Consider the following 15741-nt stretch of genomic DNA (forward strand, 5'->3'; position numbering starts at 1 on the left):
GCAGTTACGGAACATATGAGGCATTCTTAACCAAATGTGGTGAATAGAAGTAATAGAGATATTTACTGCTCAAGTAGCTTGTTGTTTGTGCATTTAGTCTGCGGGTCTTGTGCCGCTCCAAACGTGTCAGGGGCCTGCTGATCTAGACAAACTTGTTGGCAACCAAGGATTCTCTTGCGGCGCACAGGCCCCCTTGTGTTAATGTTGTTTCTGCCACGCGATTTTTACTTAACGGTGCGGCGGGTTGACTAGTTTGCTGCCCCCCACCTATAGCCTGATCCTTGATCCTAAGATCCAGCGCATCTGGAACTATTTATTGTATATAGCCCAGTTCTGTCGGTTCTTAGCTCGCAGGTCGCAGTTCTCATATCGCACATACAAGTGTATTGGCAGCAAGTCGTTAAGCCCAGTTTCGGATACTCTCATCTCAGCTACTTTCGCGGCTCCGATTTCAAAGATCCTCCCCCCCCCCCCGCACTCATCTTCAACTTTCAGTCGCTCAGTGGGATAACCAGCACATGGACACATCTGAGTCCCTCTACGCTCCTCCCGCCCTTCAACAGACAACCCTGCTCGATCTACTAAGCAATGTACTCGTCCTCCGTGCCTTAACTCCCTACCTCTCTATCTACTCTCTCATCGCAGTCGCGACAACTTGCCGTACGCTACACACCACATTCCTCCGGCACCATGGCGCTGTCCACGAACTGGACCTGTCGCTCTGCTCTTCAAGTACAGTCAACAAAGTCCTCTCCCTAGACGTCATAAGATCTAGTCTGCGCACACTCTACCTCGATTCGTGTTTCGTCGATGACATGCTCTTGACGAGCTTATTTGCTGACTATAAATTACGCCATTTAAGTCTCTCCTCGTCATATGGCTGGACGTTAGAGCATTTATGTGAACTTGTCCAGAAATTTTGTTTAGCACCTATGCCCGTCTGCTCTGTGCCTCTTCTCGTCGAGCATGCGCAGTCGGTCCCACTGAGTGTGGTCGCCACTGGGTCTTCATCAACAGAGTCCTCACCTTCGCCTACGGGGACGTTGTGTTCGTCCCCGGCAACAGATTACGGGTACATCTGCGATGACGATGTTACGTGTTGCGCACGTCTGTCAATAAAATCGCTGGGATTGCTAGGTGGCCCCACTTTTCCAACAAGTTCGCTCTCCACCACGGCACCAATATTCGCAAATATCGCGAGACGAGCGGGCATTATCACGGACTTGACGCCATGCGAAGCCCATCCACCTTCAACATCGACGTCGTCTTCGGAATACGTGATGACGCAGGGATGGTTCCTTGCAGAACATAATCCGCGGGAATGCCACTCTTGCAGACGCGCGGAGGAGAAACTGTGTTTGCACTGTCTAGTCCTGCGATCATGTCGTGGCTGTCTGAAGTTTTGGTGCAGTAAATGCGATCCCTCTGTCATGAAAACTAAACTAGATTGCTATGAGTGTGGGCCCACGTGTGAAAGTCAGTGCTCCTGCGCTTCCTTCCTTCTTGTTGAGTGTGCTAATGTGTTCGCAATAGGCTGTAAATTCGGTATAATCAGCTTCTGCAATTTCTGTAAGGCAAAATATTGTCGTATCCATCAAGAAGGCTCGACGGAGAAATACTGCGATTGGTGCTCTTCCCGCGGTGGACGTTATCGGTTTTCATTCTGACCACGATTGAAGCGAGATTATACAGCAATGAGTAGTCAATCGATAAAGAAAAATAGTTTGGCGTTACTGGGGAAGGTATTGTGGGTAGGATTGGAAATGGGAATTGAGGGATAGCATCTTAATTTGTTTCCAAATTCGGCGTACGAGAATGCAGGTCGCTTGATATAATATAACTTTAATGTTCTTCTATTTGTATATTTTCCTTATCGACTTATCTTCTAGCAATATTACATTATGTATGGTTAATGGGTATGCATAGGCAGGGTATGAAATTTGTTGATTTACTAACTCTATCACGACTTTGGTTAAATCCAGTCCGACTGACGATTACTGTTAAAGTCTATTCATATTAACGAGCGACATTCCAATTACTTTTCAAATTCCCGCGATTACCACCCCGAAGTCCGTACCCTTTCTGCCAATTAAACAACCAACGATCAGAAAAAGAAACAACGCCGAAAGACGACAAAATGGATGCAATTCTAAAGACGGCTAACAAAATAATATAAGAGACGACAAAATCCGCCAAGCCAACTCCATAAGTAATCTTTCAAAAACAAAACGAATCATTGAAAATTAGGTGGTCTGCGCGCGTGTATGCGTTGTAGATATGCCCGTGCGTGTTCTATGTGTTGGGGTTTTTGTGTCGCATGTGATGTTTCTGTTGCTCGTGTGTTACATGTTTGTGCGTGTGAGTTCCCATATTTTGCTGAATCGATGCGGATCAACAAATCGATAACTAACTAGTGACATATATCACGCCGAGGGAAAATCCAACAATTAACGCCACGACGACGATACATGACACCAAAATTGACCGCCGTAGTCGTCGCGCCTGTTGAATCTTCGCTCCGCGTCTTCGCCGCCGCGCAGTAGCGGAGGCCAAGGGCGCGGACTCATCGTAATCGTAATCATCGTCCCCATCAGCGCCGTCATCATCGATGTACCCGTCAGCAGCAATAGCAGACGCCGCGCCTCGATTGCTGAACAGTCGCGGTGAAAGCGGTGGTAATGCGCCCTTATTCGTCGCGTAGATATTATTCAATGACCGCGGATCGTTCGGACGTCCGTTCTTGGTGCTTCCATTTTGTCGAAAGAAATTGGCGCCAGAGGGCAACATTGGGTTGTCAGCGCTGTCGCCTGGCTTAATATTCCGCGATATGGATGCGGCGAGGGAAGTCACAGACGGTGATCGAGACGGCTTGAATCTGCCGGGTTGTGAATCGCGCGGATTTGATTCGTACACGAACGTTTCGTCTGAATCTGACGAGTCGTGGTCGCCTACGGCAGACGCGATCTTGGCCGCAAAGATGTCGGCTTTCGAGGTGCCTTGCGTCGTCGGTAACGGTCTTGATTTCTTCTTCTTTTGCTTTACTGATGACTTCGCGTGCTGCAAGATGTTAGTATACTGTACGACAAACATCGGGATCCAGGGATTACCACGTTTTTCGCACCCTTGATGCTTCCCTGCGCGGACGTCGTCACACTCACGCTCGGCACCGTCGTCACCGTCTCAGTCTCGACCGTCATGGCCTTGCTCACTGTCGCTGACACGGACGCGCTTCCGGCCTTGGTGGCATCTGGCGCTTTCTTGAGCGAGCCTACTGCCGCTGTGGAGAACAGTTTGCGGACAGACGCAGGGCGGTCTTCTGACTTGTACCCGCTGTCTGATTCAGACTCGTGGGCTTGCGACACGGCGGAGGATGTGCGCGTCATCAATTGCCGCTGTGAATGAGAGGAATTGGGGGTATATTCTCGCCTGCGGTCGTCATCGGACGAGAGGTTGAGCGGCCCTGCCCCGGGCGGAAGTGTTGTGGGATCAGCAAGGCGTCGTGGGTATGCGAAAGGGCGATGTCGAGGTGATGGGGCAGCCAGCAACGTCGCGTCCAACGGTGGCTTGTTGACGGTGTCGGACGGCGCGGAGGATTCATCGGCAGCGGGCATAGCTTTTTATCTTGAGTTTGCGACTTTCGCGATAGAAGGGCGAGGGGGGAGGCGAAATTGACCGCGATGGAGTGAACAGGCGAGTGTTATCGACCGTCACGGAACGCACACAGGAGGCAATTGCCCAATGCGGACAAGGCGGGCATCCTACATAACCGCACTGCTATGTCATACTTGCACCGTAATCGTCTTGAACGTCACAAGAGCTCATTAAGTGAGCGTGAGGGATATTGCGCTTCTACGTCACTGGTTAGACCAACAAACAGCTGCGAGTTGTAATCGATGGGATACAGATCCGAATATATCGGTAACGTCTTCTCGAGGTATTATAAGAGGATTTCATTAACAATCCACTCGATGACTTACGTCAATCTCAAACAATTAAATTCACGAATCCTGTAGCATCCCTGACAGGTATATGGACTTTCTCTCGTAGAATGCAATCTCACCTTACAATGAAGAATAGGGGCTACTATAACGAGGTCGCATTTTTTGGAATATTGTGCATCATACCTAGTCATGAAAAGTAACACTTGATTGATATTATCATCACATGAGTTTTTAGATCAATAAATACTGGTTAATAGATTAATTAGTGTCGTCTGCAGCGTATCTGTTCTGATTCAGTGGGAACGAGCCTGCCTGACGTTTTGCAAAAGTTGGTCTACCATGTCATCGTACTGCTGTTAATCACGGTTTTAGCTTGTGCCTAATTATGCGCACTCTTAAGATTAAACTGTCAGATTTTAATACGAGTGTCGCTACTCAAAATAAGCATGAATATTGTCTTGTCCATATGGAATGTTAATGACATCGAATTCGATAAAAGTCGATTGTAAACATAATTGCATTCGGAATTTCGGATACTCGTATGGTTATAAACTTATAATATTACATAAACATTAAAACATGCTATCTAACGAAAAAATAGGCATGACTGGTTACAAGGAATTGCAAAAATATCAGGGACTTTCGGCGAAGAGTTGACGCGTCAATTGTTTGGGGACGCGTGAGTGATCAATGTAAGGGTATCGAAAGGCGTTAGTCACCAACTTTGAAATCACGACGAACACACGTCTCAGTCGCGCTCCATCCCAAGACGCTACGCAACTCAATATCATCACTGTCCATATCAACAACACGCGTCATTCCAGCTATCGGTACCTGCAATGACGATGACTATGGAAGACACAGTTCCACTATCCCGCGGATTCATCCGCGATATGGCAAATCTCGACAGCTCGAGCGTCCTCTCACGCCACCCTACCTTCAATGCGCAAGTTCTCCAGATCAAAGAGCTTTCATCCACGCAAGCTGGCGGGCCGCGAAGATTCAGATTTGTATTATCTGATGGTGACCACTTTGTACAGTGTATGCTAGCGACGCAGTTGAATGACATAGTCCTGAACAATCGTGTCGAGAGGGGACATACGATTCATGTGCGGCAGTACACGCCTAGTGAGATGAAGGAGAAATTGTGAGTTCACGATATTCGCATGATTTATATAAATTATTTTGAGACTGAATTAGGACTAATCTTTATAGAGTCGTGATTCTGCTCGATTTCGAAGTTCTCTCACAGTACGGCATACGTGACAAAATTGGTGCCCCCACCTCGATCGATTCTAAAACCAATCGCCAGGCGCCGCAACCAGCTCAAGCAACTAATTCCAACGGCAGCACAGGTAGCACCACGTTTTACGGCGAGCAGAAGCCTCAAGTTGCGTCAAAGACAGAGAGCACGTATTCAGCGTATGCGTCACTCTCTTCTGTTTTGGTCAAGCTAACTTGTCTCCAGTGTGCACGCGTCTGCGCCGCCTCGTCCGCATAATTATTACTCCATCGAAGGTCTGTCTCCATATCAGAACAAATGGACCATAAAAGCTCGCGTGACTTTTAAGTCCGAGATCAAGCACTGGCACAACCAACGCGGCGAAGGCAAACTCTTCGCTGTCAACCTGCTAGATGAAACTGGCGAAATCAAAGCTACGGCGTTTAATGACCAAGTGGACGCTTACTATGACTTATTGCAAGAAGGGGAAGTTTATTATATTTCCAAGTGTCGCGTGAATACGGCCAAGAAGCAGTTTTCGAATTTGGACCATGATTATGAACTTACGTTTGAACGGGACACGGAAATTGAAAAGTGCACAGATACGGGCGCCACAGAAGTCCCGCAGTTACGGTTCAACTTTGTCGAGTCGTTGGGCAAATTAACGGACGTCCAGAAGGACGCGATCGTGGATGTAATGGGCGTTATTAAGACAGTTGGTGATTGTGCACAGATCACGTCCAAGAGCAGTGGCAGACCATATGATAAGCGCGATATTGTCCTTGTCGACCCAAGCGGAGTTTCCGTGCAATTGACGGTCTGGGGTACACAGGCTGTACAATTCAGCGCGAACCCGGATGACATTGTCGCAGTTAAAGGCGCGAAGGTTAGTGAGTTCAACGGACGATCGCTGTCTCTGTTGCAAAGCTCTACTATTACAGTAAACCCGGATATATCCGAGGCCCATTCTCTCAAAGGCTGGTTTGACATGAAGGGCCGCAATGCTACATTCTCGTCCCTCCAATCCGTGGGATCCACCTCCATGAGTGGCCGTCCAGAGAACGTGAAGACGATTAAGCAAATCCGGGATGAGCAGCTCGGCATGCAAGACCAGCCTGACTACTTCTCGGTCAAGGGCACGGTCCTGTTCATCCGGAACGAGACAATCGCATACGCTGCATGTCCTACCGAAAGCTGCAACAAAAAACTCACGGACGACGGCGATGGATGGCGATGCGAGAAATGCAACAAGTCTTTCCCAGACCCAGTTTACCGCTATATCCTCATGTTTGCAATCTACGACCATACCGGGCAGATGTGGGTGTCCTCCTTTGATGACGTTGGTAAAGTGATTCTGGGAAAACCAGCTGGGGATTACATGCGATTGAGGGATGAAGATAATAGCGCGTATTTGGATGAGATTCAAAAGTGCACCGGTAAGACGTATGTATTCCGGGTGCGCGCAAAGGCCGAAACGTATCAGAATACTACGAGACCGAGGTATTCGGCCATGAGTGCGACGCCACTGAATTATGCACAGGAGTCTACAAATTTGGTCAAATTGATACAATCGTTTGGTCTGGCGTAGACCTCCGGTTCAGTTCGCTCATTTTTGTATTGCTGATTTAGCTATTTATGATTGTGGGTACATGATACACGGGTTTTGAGTTTGTTGATGTATTTGCAGTACAATCTTAACAAAACAATAATGTAACAGTCTGAGTTCCAACGGTTTTGTTTATTAGTTCTATGGCAATACTAACTATGCAGACGATACCAGTCCAAATCATTTCTACATACCTTAATATTACTTAAAAAAAACCCAAATCACAGTTCATCAATACATCACAAATCCGGTCTGGTGATGTCCGGGCCGCTGTAAGGCTCGGGCGACAATAGCACCTTTTTTCCTGAATATGGCTCACAGGTATCCCGGCCTGACTCAGGACCTGGCTTTGGGACAGAACCTTGCTGAATCTGCTTCAAGACATTGACGATACCGTCAGCTGTCAAATCCTCGTAAAAATCGTCGTTTATAGCGATCATTGGCGCATTGACGCACGCTCCGAGACATTCGACCTCCGACAAGGTAAACAAGCTATCTGGCGTCGTCTCACCAGGCTTGATCCCCAAATAAGACTCAATCGCGCCCATGATCGCGTCAGAGTTACATAACTGGCAGGGCGTTGTTGTGCAGACTTGTAGATGGTATTTGCCCATCGGGGTGCGGTTATACATCGTGTAGAACGATGCGACTTCGTACACGCGCATGGGCGGCATGCCGAGCATATTTGCCACATAGTTCATCACCGAGATGGACGTGAATCCGTGCTGTCGCTGGCCGATATCAAGAAGTGGCATCACGGCGCCTTTTTTATATTGCGGCGGGTACTTCGCTATTATCGCCTGCGCTCGCTCGAGGTTCTCTGGCGTGAACTCGAACGGGATCGACGGATTGTTATCCGGTGTGTTTCGGTGCTTAACGAATTAGCTCTTCACTACCCAAATAATAGAATCCAATATTGTTTAACATACAACTGCCAACGCATGAGAAAATCGTCGCGGAACCCGACGTGAACTTGTGCACAAGGCCGACGCGATATCTGTCCGGCGACTGTTGCAAGCTAATCGGCGCACGAAATAAGATGACATTATTGGCGATTTACTCTATGCAAATGTTGATACAATTTCCAGCTGTACAATTCCAGAGTCCAAGAATCTCGAATGCTTCTATTCAAAGTTAGTTTAGTCGTCCATATCCTCATGAAGTCGCCAGACCAGGACGACGGAATCTTACTAATCAAATGCACAAGATTCAAACTAGTCTGTCAAAATTGTGATTGACCCGACCGCACTATGATTTTTGTTGTAGACTAGCTAGACCTGGTCAATGAAAGTGCTCAGCTTCAAGTGGTACATCCACTTCACGGGCAAGTTCCTTCCCAATCTGGTTCATCTTCATGCTGATTGGCCCTCTTGCTCACTCAACGTTGTGAGGTAGAGGGCGTAATTGTCACGGCGTTGTTGTTTAAATTTTGCGGGCTAGGGTATGATAGCCCACGGACTTGAAGCAGAGTAGCTTTGTGACCCCTGAAAATTGACTACTATTATCATCGGTAACAATGTCGCCGATTCAGCACAGATCTACCTCATTGTTGACAGTATTTTATTTTATGGTACTGTGAAGATAATCACTGCGTAATTTGAATTATTGAAAACTTCGAACGGTGTGTGCGGTCCGTTTTTATACCATCCCATGACATAATGTTCTTAAGCCAGGGGTGGAAGTTGGATCTGTGTTAAGATTTGATTTATAATCAAACAAACTCGGACAACTGGACTGAACACTCGGCAAACATATTTTTAATGCGCTGATGTGTGAATACAGGCGGGGTTGGGCGAAGGTTGAATTTCGCGTGTGGACCTTGATAGTCGCAGTGGGTCGCCCGCCACCCAGATGCCTATATATTGCAGAAGTCAGCCTCGGACACTGAGAGTGTTGGCATACGCATTTTTGGCAACAATCCTATGACACAGTAAATATTATTGCTTTTTGGAAGTCATAACAAAATTTGTTATTGCGCGGCAATATTTATTTGTATAAACTATTTCAGAGCATTGCAAATCAACTTAAGTATCAACTTCACCACGGCAAGATCACGCACACGCAAGGATTTCATCAAGGATTTCATTGACCCAAGGCAATTGAAACAATAATAACAAATTTGAGGAAAGTGTCCAGCACAAAAAAAATCCGGTTTCACTCATTATTAGCGCTTATTTGCTAGTATCAAGCACATATCGGCCAGCGATCTCGCCCTTCTCCATGAGCTCAAAGACCTTAGGCAACTCAGACAATCCAACGATCTTGATCGGGGATTCCACGAGGCCACGCGCAAAGAAGCTGATTGCTTCGTCGGTGTCCGCTCTGTTGCCAACGTAAGAGCCCTTGATGGTTATAGACTTGACGACAGTAGAGAAGACTTCGGACTTGACATATGCATTGGCCGGGAGACCGACGACGACGACAGTGCCGCGCGGACGCACATACTTGCACGACATCTCGAACGGCTTCTCGGCGACGGCGACGTTGATCACGGCATGGGGCCCGCCGTTAGTGACTTTGATGACCTCAGCGACAATATCCGGGGTCTTGGCAAAGTCAATGAAGACTTCAGCGCCGAGTGACTGGGTCATCTTGGCTTTGACGTCGCCCGTGTCGATACCGAGGACGCGAAGACCCATGGCTTTTGCGTACTGGATAGCGAGAGTGCCGAGACCACCACCAGCACCGGTGATAGCGACCCATTGGCCTGGCTTGGCATCAGACTCCTTCAATGCCTTATAGACGGTGATACCGGCGCAAAGGATGGGAGCCACTTTCGCGAGATCGGTGCCTTTTGGAATGGGAGCAGCGTGGATGGCTTTTGCGATGGCATACTGCTGGAAGGAACCGTCGACGGTGTAACCGGAAAGGAGCGCGTGAGGGCAATTTGGCTCATAGCCGTGAATGCAGAATTCGCACGTCAGGCACGAGCCGTTAAGCCACTTGACACCGGCATAGTCGCCGATCTCAAAGTTCGTTACCTGGTTGCCCTTGGCGACTACAACGCCGGCACCTTCATGGCCACCGACCAAAGGAAGCTTAGTGTCCTGTGGAATGTGAGCGCGAAATCTGAGAACCACATTCGGAACGACATACCAATGGCCAGTCACCCTTCCAGGCGTGGAGGTCGGTGTGACAGACACCGGAGTACTTGACATTCACCAGGATCTCATCGGGACCGGGTGCCTGAACGGGGATTTGTCTGTACTCGATGGGGCCGCCAGTCTTATCGAAGATCTGGGCGTATTGGGTCTTTGGGATTCCAGTCATTGTAACAGAGTCAGTAGTGGATCTTAATTGTTGTGAGTGCGAGTGATGGGAGCAGGATGGAGATGAACAAGAGTGGGCGCGGACCTGGATCTTATATGGCTCAGTAGGAGTAGGAGGAGCTGTCAGCGGGCGAGCGGACACTGTCAACGAAAAGGGTCGTCGAGGGCAGAAGCGGAACGTGAGGGGATGAGGAGAAGTACGCACTAAGCGCGAGACCGAAGTGGGGCTTGATTGGCACAGTAGACGTGGTGTTGTCTTCAGCATTTCGTGTAATGTATGTTATTTCTCCAAGTTGTGTATGTGGCGCGATGTGTAATTATCGCGGCGGTGTTTGGATATGTACTCTGCGGAACACTAACTGTCTATGAATATCATTTTTCCAAGTTCGCAGCCAGGCCAGGCGTTTAAACGCCATCAGGCCGAGTGTATCTGCGAGTCGACTGTGTCTACGACTGTGTCTATGACTGTGTCTACGACTGTGTCTACGACTTGCCTGTTTCCTAGTCCGGAGCTTAGTGATTGTGCTAATTGTAGATATTATGCCTGATTATTTGTAGCCTGATTTTAGCATTTTGTCGTCGCGTGTTTTTAGCTTTACATTTTTCATTCCACCCTAACCGAAGTTGCCGGGTCAACCCCCTGGCGCCGTTTGGCCCTACGATTGCTCGGACTGCTGGGGCTAAGATTTTCCATTCCCTGTGGACCGAGATGCAAAAAGTACTTACTCTACTAGTGCGCGGCTCGGTGACGTCATGAACATCCCATTGCTCCGAATTATTTTTGCGCTGTTATGCCTTATCTACGGTCATCTATTCTGCAATCATGTTTATCGTCTGATGAGCGAGAGTGATTGTAGATCCGCCGAATGAACATGCAGCTTCACGGCAATATCCGACCGATGATTGGCTGTCCAATCTTGGGTATATGCATTTTCCCGAGTCGACACTAGTTTTTCGATTGTCAAAGATAGGTCGTGTTCGAATTTTTGGTTTTGCGATCTCGCTTTCCCCGCACTCTTAGGCGTTGAGGCTTGTAGCCCCAGAAGTGTAAATTTGATTTACTTGGACTTCCATTTCGACTATTTCTGTCATCACGCAGAACTGTGCAACATATACTGCAGTAGGCAGTTTCCATAGTCAGATATTCAGATGTTATATAATTTGGAGATTATTATTTGTTGTTACAAACTGTTAAGGCCAACAGGGAATGGTACGCATGTTTCGGACGTGCGGACACGTGCGGGGTCCGCCACGCAGGAAACGACACGGATCATGGCCGTTTAACCTTGCAGTAGCTGAGCAAATTTGACGCCCAATTCCATTAATATTTTTACATTGTATACCAGTAAAACGAACCAGTCAGAAAGTATGGTAGGACGAGGTCAAGCGCGGGGTATTTGTCGCCAAAGGACTCAATTCCCTTTAGTCCGACGGGCTATCGGTGCCACATACTGGATGCCCCGCCATCAAAATATTGTTGATCACGGGTTCATAGACTCTTGAGATGAGAAAGAGTAGCTCGTTTTGTCGTCTCGGATCGAGAAGACTGAATTAATTCCCAGCGAGTGGAGGATCCACGGCACGGATATAAGTGTAGCTTTGGGACGCAAGTACCAACGAACGCACGAGGCGACGAGGCTGTCATGCTAATAAATTGCAGTAATTTGCACTACTCTTATAATTTAAATATTAATGTGCATGACATGCTAGAAATGGAGCCACACAATGGCATTCTGTAGTCCCTGATTGCACCAGTACCTGGCGGATCATTCATCGCTAGGCCATATACCTTTATAAGTTTGTTAGTCGAGAGATGGCTTTTGTCTTTCTTGAGAGAAATGCAGTTGTTACTATCTACACATCTCTGCACGTCGTAAGTCCGTGAAACGCGCTTTTATATTTGCTTTCCGAGAGGAGCTACTTGGCGCCGTTAATTCAGGCGGTGTGAGGATACCTATCCCCGGATATTCGTCATTACAATACTTTGTTTCGAGATACTCTTGTGGACACATACTCGGATGTCGTTAAGTCCAACGGCGTGCAAGTAACTTCATTTGTGGTGAGTATGAAATATAAGATATTTTGCCTAGTACCTTGCAGGTAAATCATGCACCTGACATGTTCCCGACCTTAATACTTCTATTCCGAATTTATTAATTCATATGCACGTCAACAATCTAATCTGCTGATATACGCAATAAATACAAGCTTTTTTATCGTCGCATTAACGTTCGTCATAATTCATCTCTAACGGAGCGCCCCTTTCCCGGCAAGACCACAACATAGTCGATAATTAGATCACCAAACTTTCCTGATTGTTTCCACCGGGGCATGCCTTTCCCCTTGACGATCTGCTTCTCTCCATTCTGAACAGTCTCGCCCGTTTTGCGCGATATAGTTATATTCGAGCCATCGACGAAGGTTATTTCTCGTTTCCACCCGCCTTTAAGTGCCTCCGACCCACTCAGCACTTCAACCCGGAACATATCCGCGCCGCGCCGTCTATATCCCATATTCTCGTCTCGCTTTTCTTGCACCTCGACATATAAGTCACCTGCCTCCCAATCCGGGCTCTCGTCGGCCTCGTTCTCAAACACCATCCTCGAACCCTTTGGAGTTCCCTTCTCGATCACGATGGTATGAGTCCTCGTCTCCCTCGCCACCTTTGCACCTTGACACCCTGGGCACACATGCGTAATGACGTGGCCATGCCCATGACACTGATCGCATGGCATTTGCACAGTCTGATACATTCCCGGCGCCAACTGTCTCCGCACAACTTTAATACCCCGGCCCTGACAAGTCGGACACTGATGGCGCTTGCCGTCCTCAGATCCTGTCCCGCCACATGCCTCACAAATAGCCTGCACGGGCACCGTAAAATCAAACTTCGTTCCTTTGTACAAATCCGCTAAACTCACTTCCACTCGTGTCTCCATATTCGGACCCCGTCTCGTACCCCGAAAGTGTCCCTGCCCGCCGAAAAACCTCGAAAAGAGATCAAAAGGATCACCATGCTGCGCTGGTCCACCGCCACCATTCGCGCGCTGCTTGAGCCCTTCTTCGCCGTATCGGTCGTAAATCTCCCGTTTTTCTTCGTCGTAAAGGACCTCGTAGGCTTCTGCTATTTCCACGAATTTGGCTGCAGCTTCCTTATCGCCCCTGTACCCAGTTAGCTTCTTCGCATGCAAAAAAAAAGAATGCAAAGAGATGGGTAAGAATAACTTGAGTCGCAGTACTTACGGATTCTTGTCTGGATGATATTTTTTGCTGAGCTGCCGGTAGGCAGACTTTATATCTTTTTCAGTAGCACCTCGATCAATCCCCAGGATCTGGTCACTCAAGTCAGACCAAATACTAAATCAGACAACATTCTCAACACAAAATCCCAACGTACTTTGTAATAATCTGCTCCTGCGAACGCGATTGTGGCAAAAAACACAACACACATGAAAATACACTGCGATATCAGCATATTGTCGACTTCCGTTTTGGTGATATATATGTATGTATATATATTATCTTTGCTCTTTAGTGCGAAGAGTCGAAACAAAGTACGATTCGCACAGCAATCTCCTCTATGCGATGTGAATATCTAAATTATATAACCATCCAAGATCCGCTCAATTAACTTCGTAAAAGATCTGTATTAACTGAATGTTAGTCAAATCCCGATTCCTATCAGCCAGATCAAACACCTCGGCGATAATATCTTCGGCACCATCCACATATCGTTATACTTACATCTGATTGCAACCCACCAAGTACCAAGCGCTGCAAAAACCGCTTATCCGACAACCTTTTGCGGAATCGCAATAATTGCTGTGTAATTATGATTGATACTGATTCTAGCGTTAAGGAGTTTTCTGGCCGTGATGTTCGAGGTCGCAAGTTAAAGTTTTGTCGACGTGGCAGAAACGCTCGGGACCTCCAAAATCTCGGCACCTTAAAACAAAATTCATCTAAGGTTACTAATAACGATGAATAGTCCTCCATACATCTAAAGACAAAGACACGACTACGATACGCAAAGTGAAAATGCACCACGGACTAAAGTATACTCTCACCAACGCCAATGAATCAATTACTATACAACTAAATGGAGCAGAGTGCAATCTAAATTCATCCAATAAGGCATCGCATGGCAGAACAATATAGACCGTCAAAGTGAATACATTTAGTGATACATGTACAGTGTATGACGTAGATATAAAAAAGCACATTAACATGTGCAATCGCGGACAAATTCTGCAAGCCGGTAACTAATACATGCCGCAGAAACTTGACCTGGAATATGAACGGACAGCTGCGTTACGATTGATTCTTAAAACCTCTACCGCGCTGGATAATGGCGTCGCTGTATAGGCCTGGACGGACACCGTAGGACCCATTCTGATACGAAACCGGCGCTACCTTTGATTCCTCAGTGATGCCTTTTAGTTTAGTGCTAGATATGACACCAGCGTGAATTATCCGACCTGTTCTCATTAGCAGACTCCTTCCCGTTAATAGATGTTCAGACATACCATCAGCAAGGGCATTGTCAATTTGCGATACACACGTCTCGGCCGTTGATCTCTCCGTAAATAAAACCTCCGCTGTAATTGCTCCCTGCTCCATGAAAGTTTTGCACGCCTCAATACCAGCACCTAACCTTCCTAAAAAGGCAATGACGTCGTCCTCAGTAGTACCGTTTGCGAGATTTGATATCCTGACATATGTCTTTCCGCCACTTCCTTTAATCTCAAATTTATTCTCCTTAGCAGGTTTCTTACTAGTGCCTTTAATATCCACTTTCGCCTTCTTCTGCTGTGATCGATCCCCTTGTAATGCCGCAAACAAAGGGTTATCAGCCAACTGCTTTACTATCGCCTCCTTGTTCGTTGGCCGTCCAACAGCGGCGGCCAGACCGTTTACACCCTTCTGCCCCTTCGCTGGTGGCGCCTTTCCTATCCGTGCCGCGAACGAATTCGCAGCCAACGCAGACTTTTGGTTCGACTTCGGCTCGGGATTCTTCTTACCTCTTATTTGATCCGCGCCTGGTGCTCCTATGTTCGACAGCTTATACATGTCGTGGCCCCATTCTCCAGCCGGCGCATGCGGAGTGTGCTGAAAATGATACTAAAGGCAATTGATCAGCTCCGCTACTCTCCCGTGATTCGCCTGGCGCGAACAAACTCAAATCCAATCCTAGTCATTGTCTCCACAGCGCCAGATCCGTGAAAATCAAATTTAATCTCAAATCAATAACATACCCGACCGTGAAATTGCCGTCCCTTGAGACCACCGCGTCCTCTCGTTGGAAATCGCCGTCCTGTAGACCCAGTTGTATTCCCCGGGCCGTCTACATCGACCAAACACAAAAAATTAGCAACCGATGCCCGCATCGCACAACACCATTTCAGTTTAGAGCGTGTTTGGAGACATTGGGTCGGCGTACCTTGGTGATCAATATCCATTGAACTCATGCCGTATTTGGTCGAGATTATGTCAATTATTCGGATCAACTAATTGAGAATGGTGGCGGTGGTAGGCAATGGAGGAGATCTTTGAGATCGCGAGTACTTGATGGCCGCGATGTAGAGCTTGTGAAACTTTGGCGGCGGGAGTTAGACTGACTGGGAGTTGCCCCAGTTCATTAATTGTGCATATCTGGCAACTGCGTTTATACTTCTGTACCTAAAAGTCGCGCGATTAAAGATA

The 15741-nt window shown here is 47.5% G+C and overlaps 7 protein-coding genes across 7 annotated transcripts; 2 read left to right on the plus strand and 5 right to left on the minus strand.

Moving 5' to 3' along the window:
- The first annotated feature begins 242 nt into the window (after positions 1 to 242).
- Positions 243 to 1991, plus strand: V1513DRAFT_439712 (uncharacterized protein). Its single transcript, XM_066897249.1, has 2 exons — positions 243 to 1476; positions 1534 to 1991. Exons 1-2 carry the CDS (start codon positions 519 to 521, stop codon positions 1665 to 1667), a joined length of 1092 nt encoding a protein of 363 aa, XP_066755012.1. The 5' UTR covers positions 243 to 518; the 3' UTR covers positions 1668 to 1991.
- Positions 1989 to 3699, minus strand: V1513DRAFT_477887 (vacuolar segregation subunit 7-domain-containing protein). Its single transcript, XM_066900253.1, has 2 exons — positions 3111 to 3699; positions 1989 to 3057 (listed from the first exon to the last, which is right to left on the minus strand). Exons 1-2 carry the CDS (start codon positions 3609 to 3611, stop codon positions 2407 to 2409), a joined length of 1152 nt encoding a protein of 383 aa, XP_066755013.1. The 5' UTR covers positions 3612 to 3699; the 3' UTR covers positions 1989 to 2406.
- A 1007-nt stretch (positions 3700 to 4706) lies between these two features.
- On the plus strand, positions 4707 to 6948 carry V1513DRAFT_396149 (uncharacterized protein). The gene is made up of 3 exons (XM_066895381.1): positions 4707 to 5088; positions 5157 to 5363; positions 5410 to 6948. The coding sequence occupies exons 1-3, from the start codon at positions 4781 to 4783 to the stop codon at positions 6749 to 6751; spliced, it is 1857 nt and encodes a 618-aa protein (XP_066755014.1). The 5' UTR covers positions 4707 to 4780; the 3' UTR covers positions 6752 to 6948.
- On the minus strand, positions 6821 to 8100 carry V1513DRAFT_483423 (thioredoxin-like [2Fe-2S] ferredoxin-domain-containing protein). The gene is made up of 3 exons (XM_066900417.1): positions 7961 to 8100; positions 7699 to 7893; positions 6821 to 7641 (listed from the first exon to the last, which is right to left on the minus strand). Exons 2-3 carry the CDS (start codon positions 7813 to 7815, stop codon positions 7009 to 7011), a joined length of 750 nt encoding a protein of 249 aa, XP_066755015.1. The 5' UTR covers positions 7816 to 7893; positions 7961 to 8100; the 3' UTR covers positions 6821 to 7008.
- A 596-nt stretch (positions 8101 to 8696) lies between these two features.
- Positions 8697 to 10496, minus strand: V1513DRAFT_439723 (chaperonin 10-like protein). Its single transcript, XM_066897250.1, has 2 exons — positions 9866 to 10496; positions 8697 to 9816 (listed from the first exon to the last, which is right to left on the minus strand). Exons 1-2 carry the CDS (start codon positions 10301 to 10303, stop codon positions 8941 to 8943), a joined length of 1314 nt encoding a protein of 437 aa, XP_066755016.1. The 5' UTR covers positions 10304 to 10496; the 3' UTR covers positions 8697 to 8940.
- A 1601-nt stretch (positions 10497 to 12097) lies between these two features.
- Positions 12098 to 13920, minus strand: V1513DRAFT_396158 (uncharacterized protein). Its single transcript, XM_066895382.1, has 4 exons — positions 13737 to 13920; positions 13436 to 13682; positions 13282 to 13370; positions 12098 to 13200 (listed from the first exon to the last, which is right to left on the minus strand). The coding sequence occupies exons 2-4, from the start codon at positions 13511 to 13513 to the stop codon at positions 12273 to 12275; spliced, it is 1095 nt and encodes a 364-aa protein (XP_066755017.1). The 5' UTR covers positions 13514 to 13682; positions 13737 to 13920; the 3' UTR covers positions 12098 to 12272.
- An 85-nt stretch (positions 13921 to 14005) lies between these two features.
- On the minus strand, positions 14006 to 15714 carry V1513DRAFT_439734 (uncharacterized protein). The gene is made up of 4 exons (XM_066897251.1): positions 15479 to 15714; positions 15294 to 15382; positions 14565 to 15159; positions 14006 to 14516 (listed from the first exon to the last, which is right to left on the minus strand). Exons 1-4 carry the CDS (start codon positions 15504 to 15506, stop codon positions 14350 to 14352), a joined length of 879 nt encoding a protein of 292 aa, XP_066755018.1. The 5' UTR covers positions 15507 to 15714; the 3' UTR covers positions 14006 to 14349.
- Positions 15715 to 15741: the final 27 nt, after the last annotated feature.

This window comes from Lipomyces chichibuensis, assembly GCF_038497645.1.
Source record: "Lipomyces chichibuensis strain CBS 12929 unplaced genomic scaffold V1513scaffold_6, whole genome shotgun sequence".
Classification (NCBI taxonomy): Eukaryota; Fungi; Ascomycota; class Lipomycetes; order Lipomycetales; family Lipomycetaceae; genus Lipomyces; species Lipomyces chichibuensis.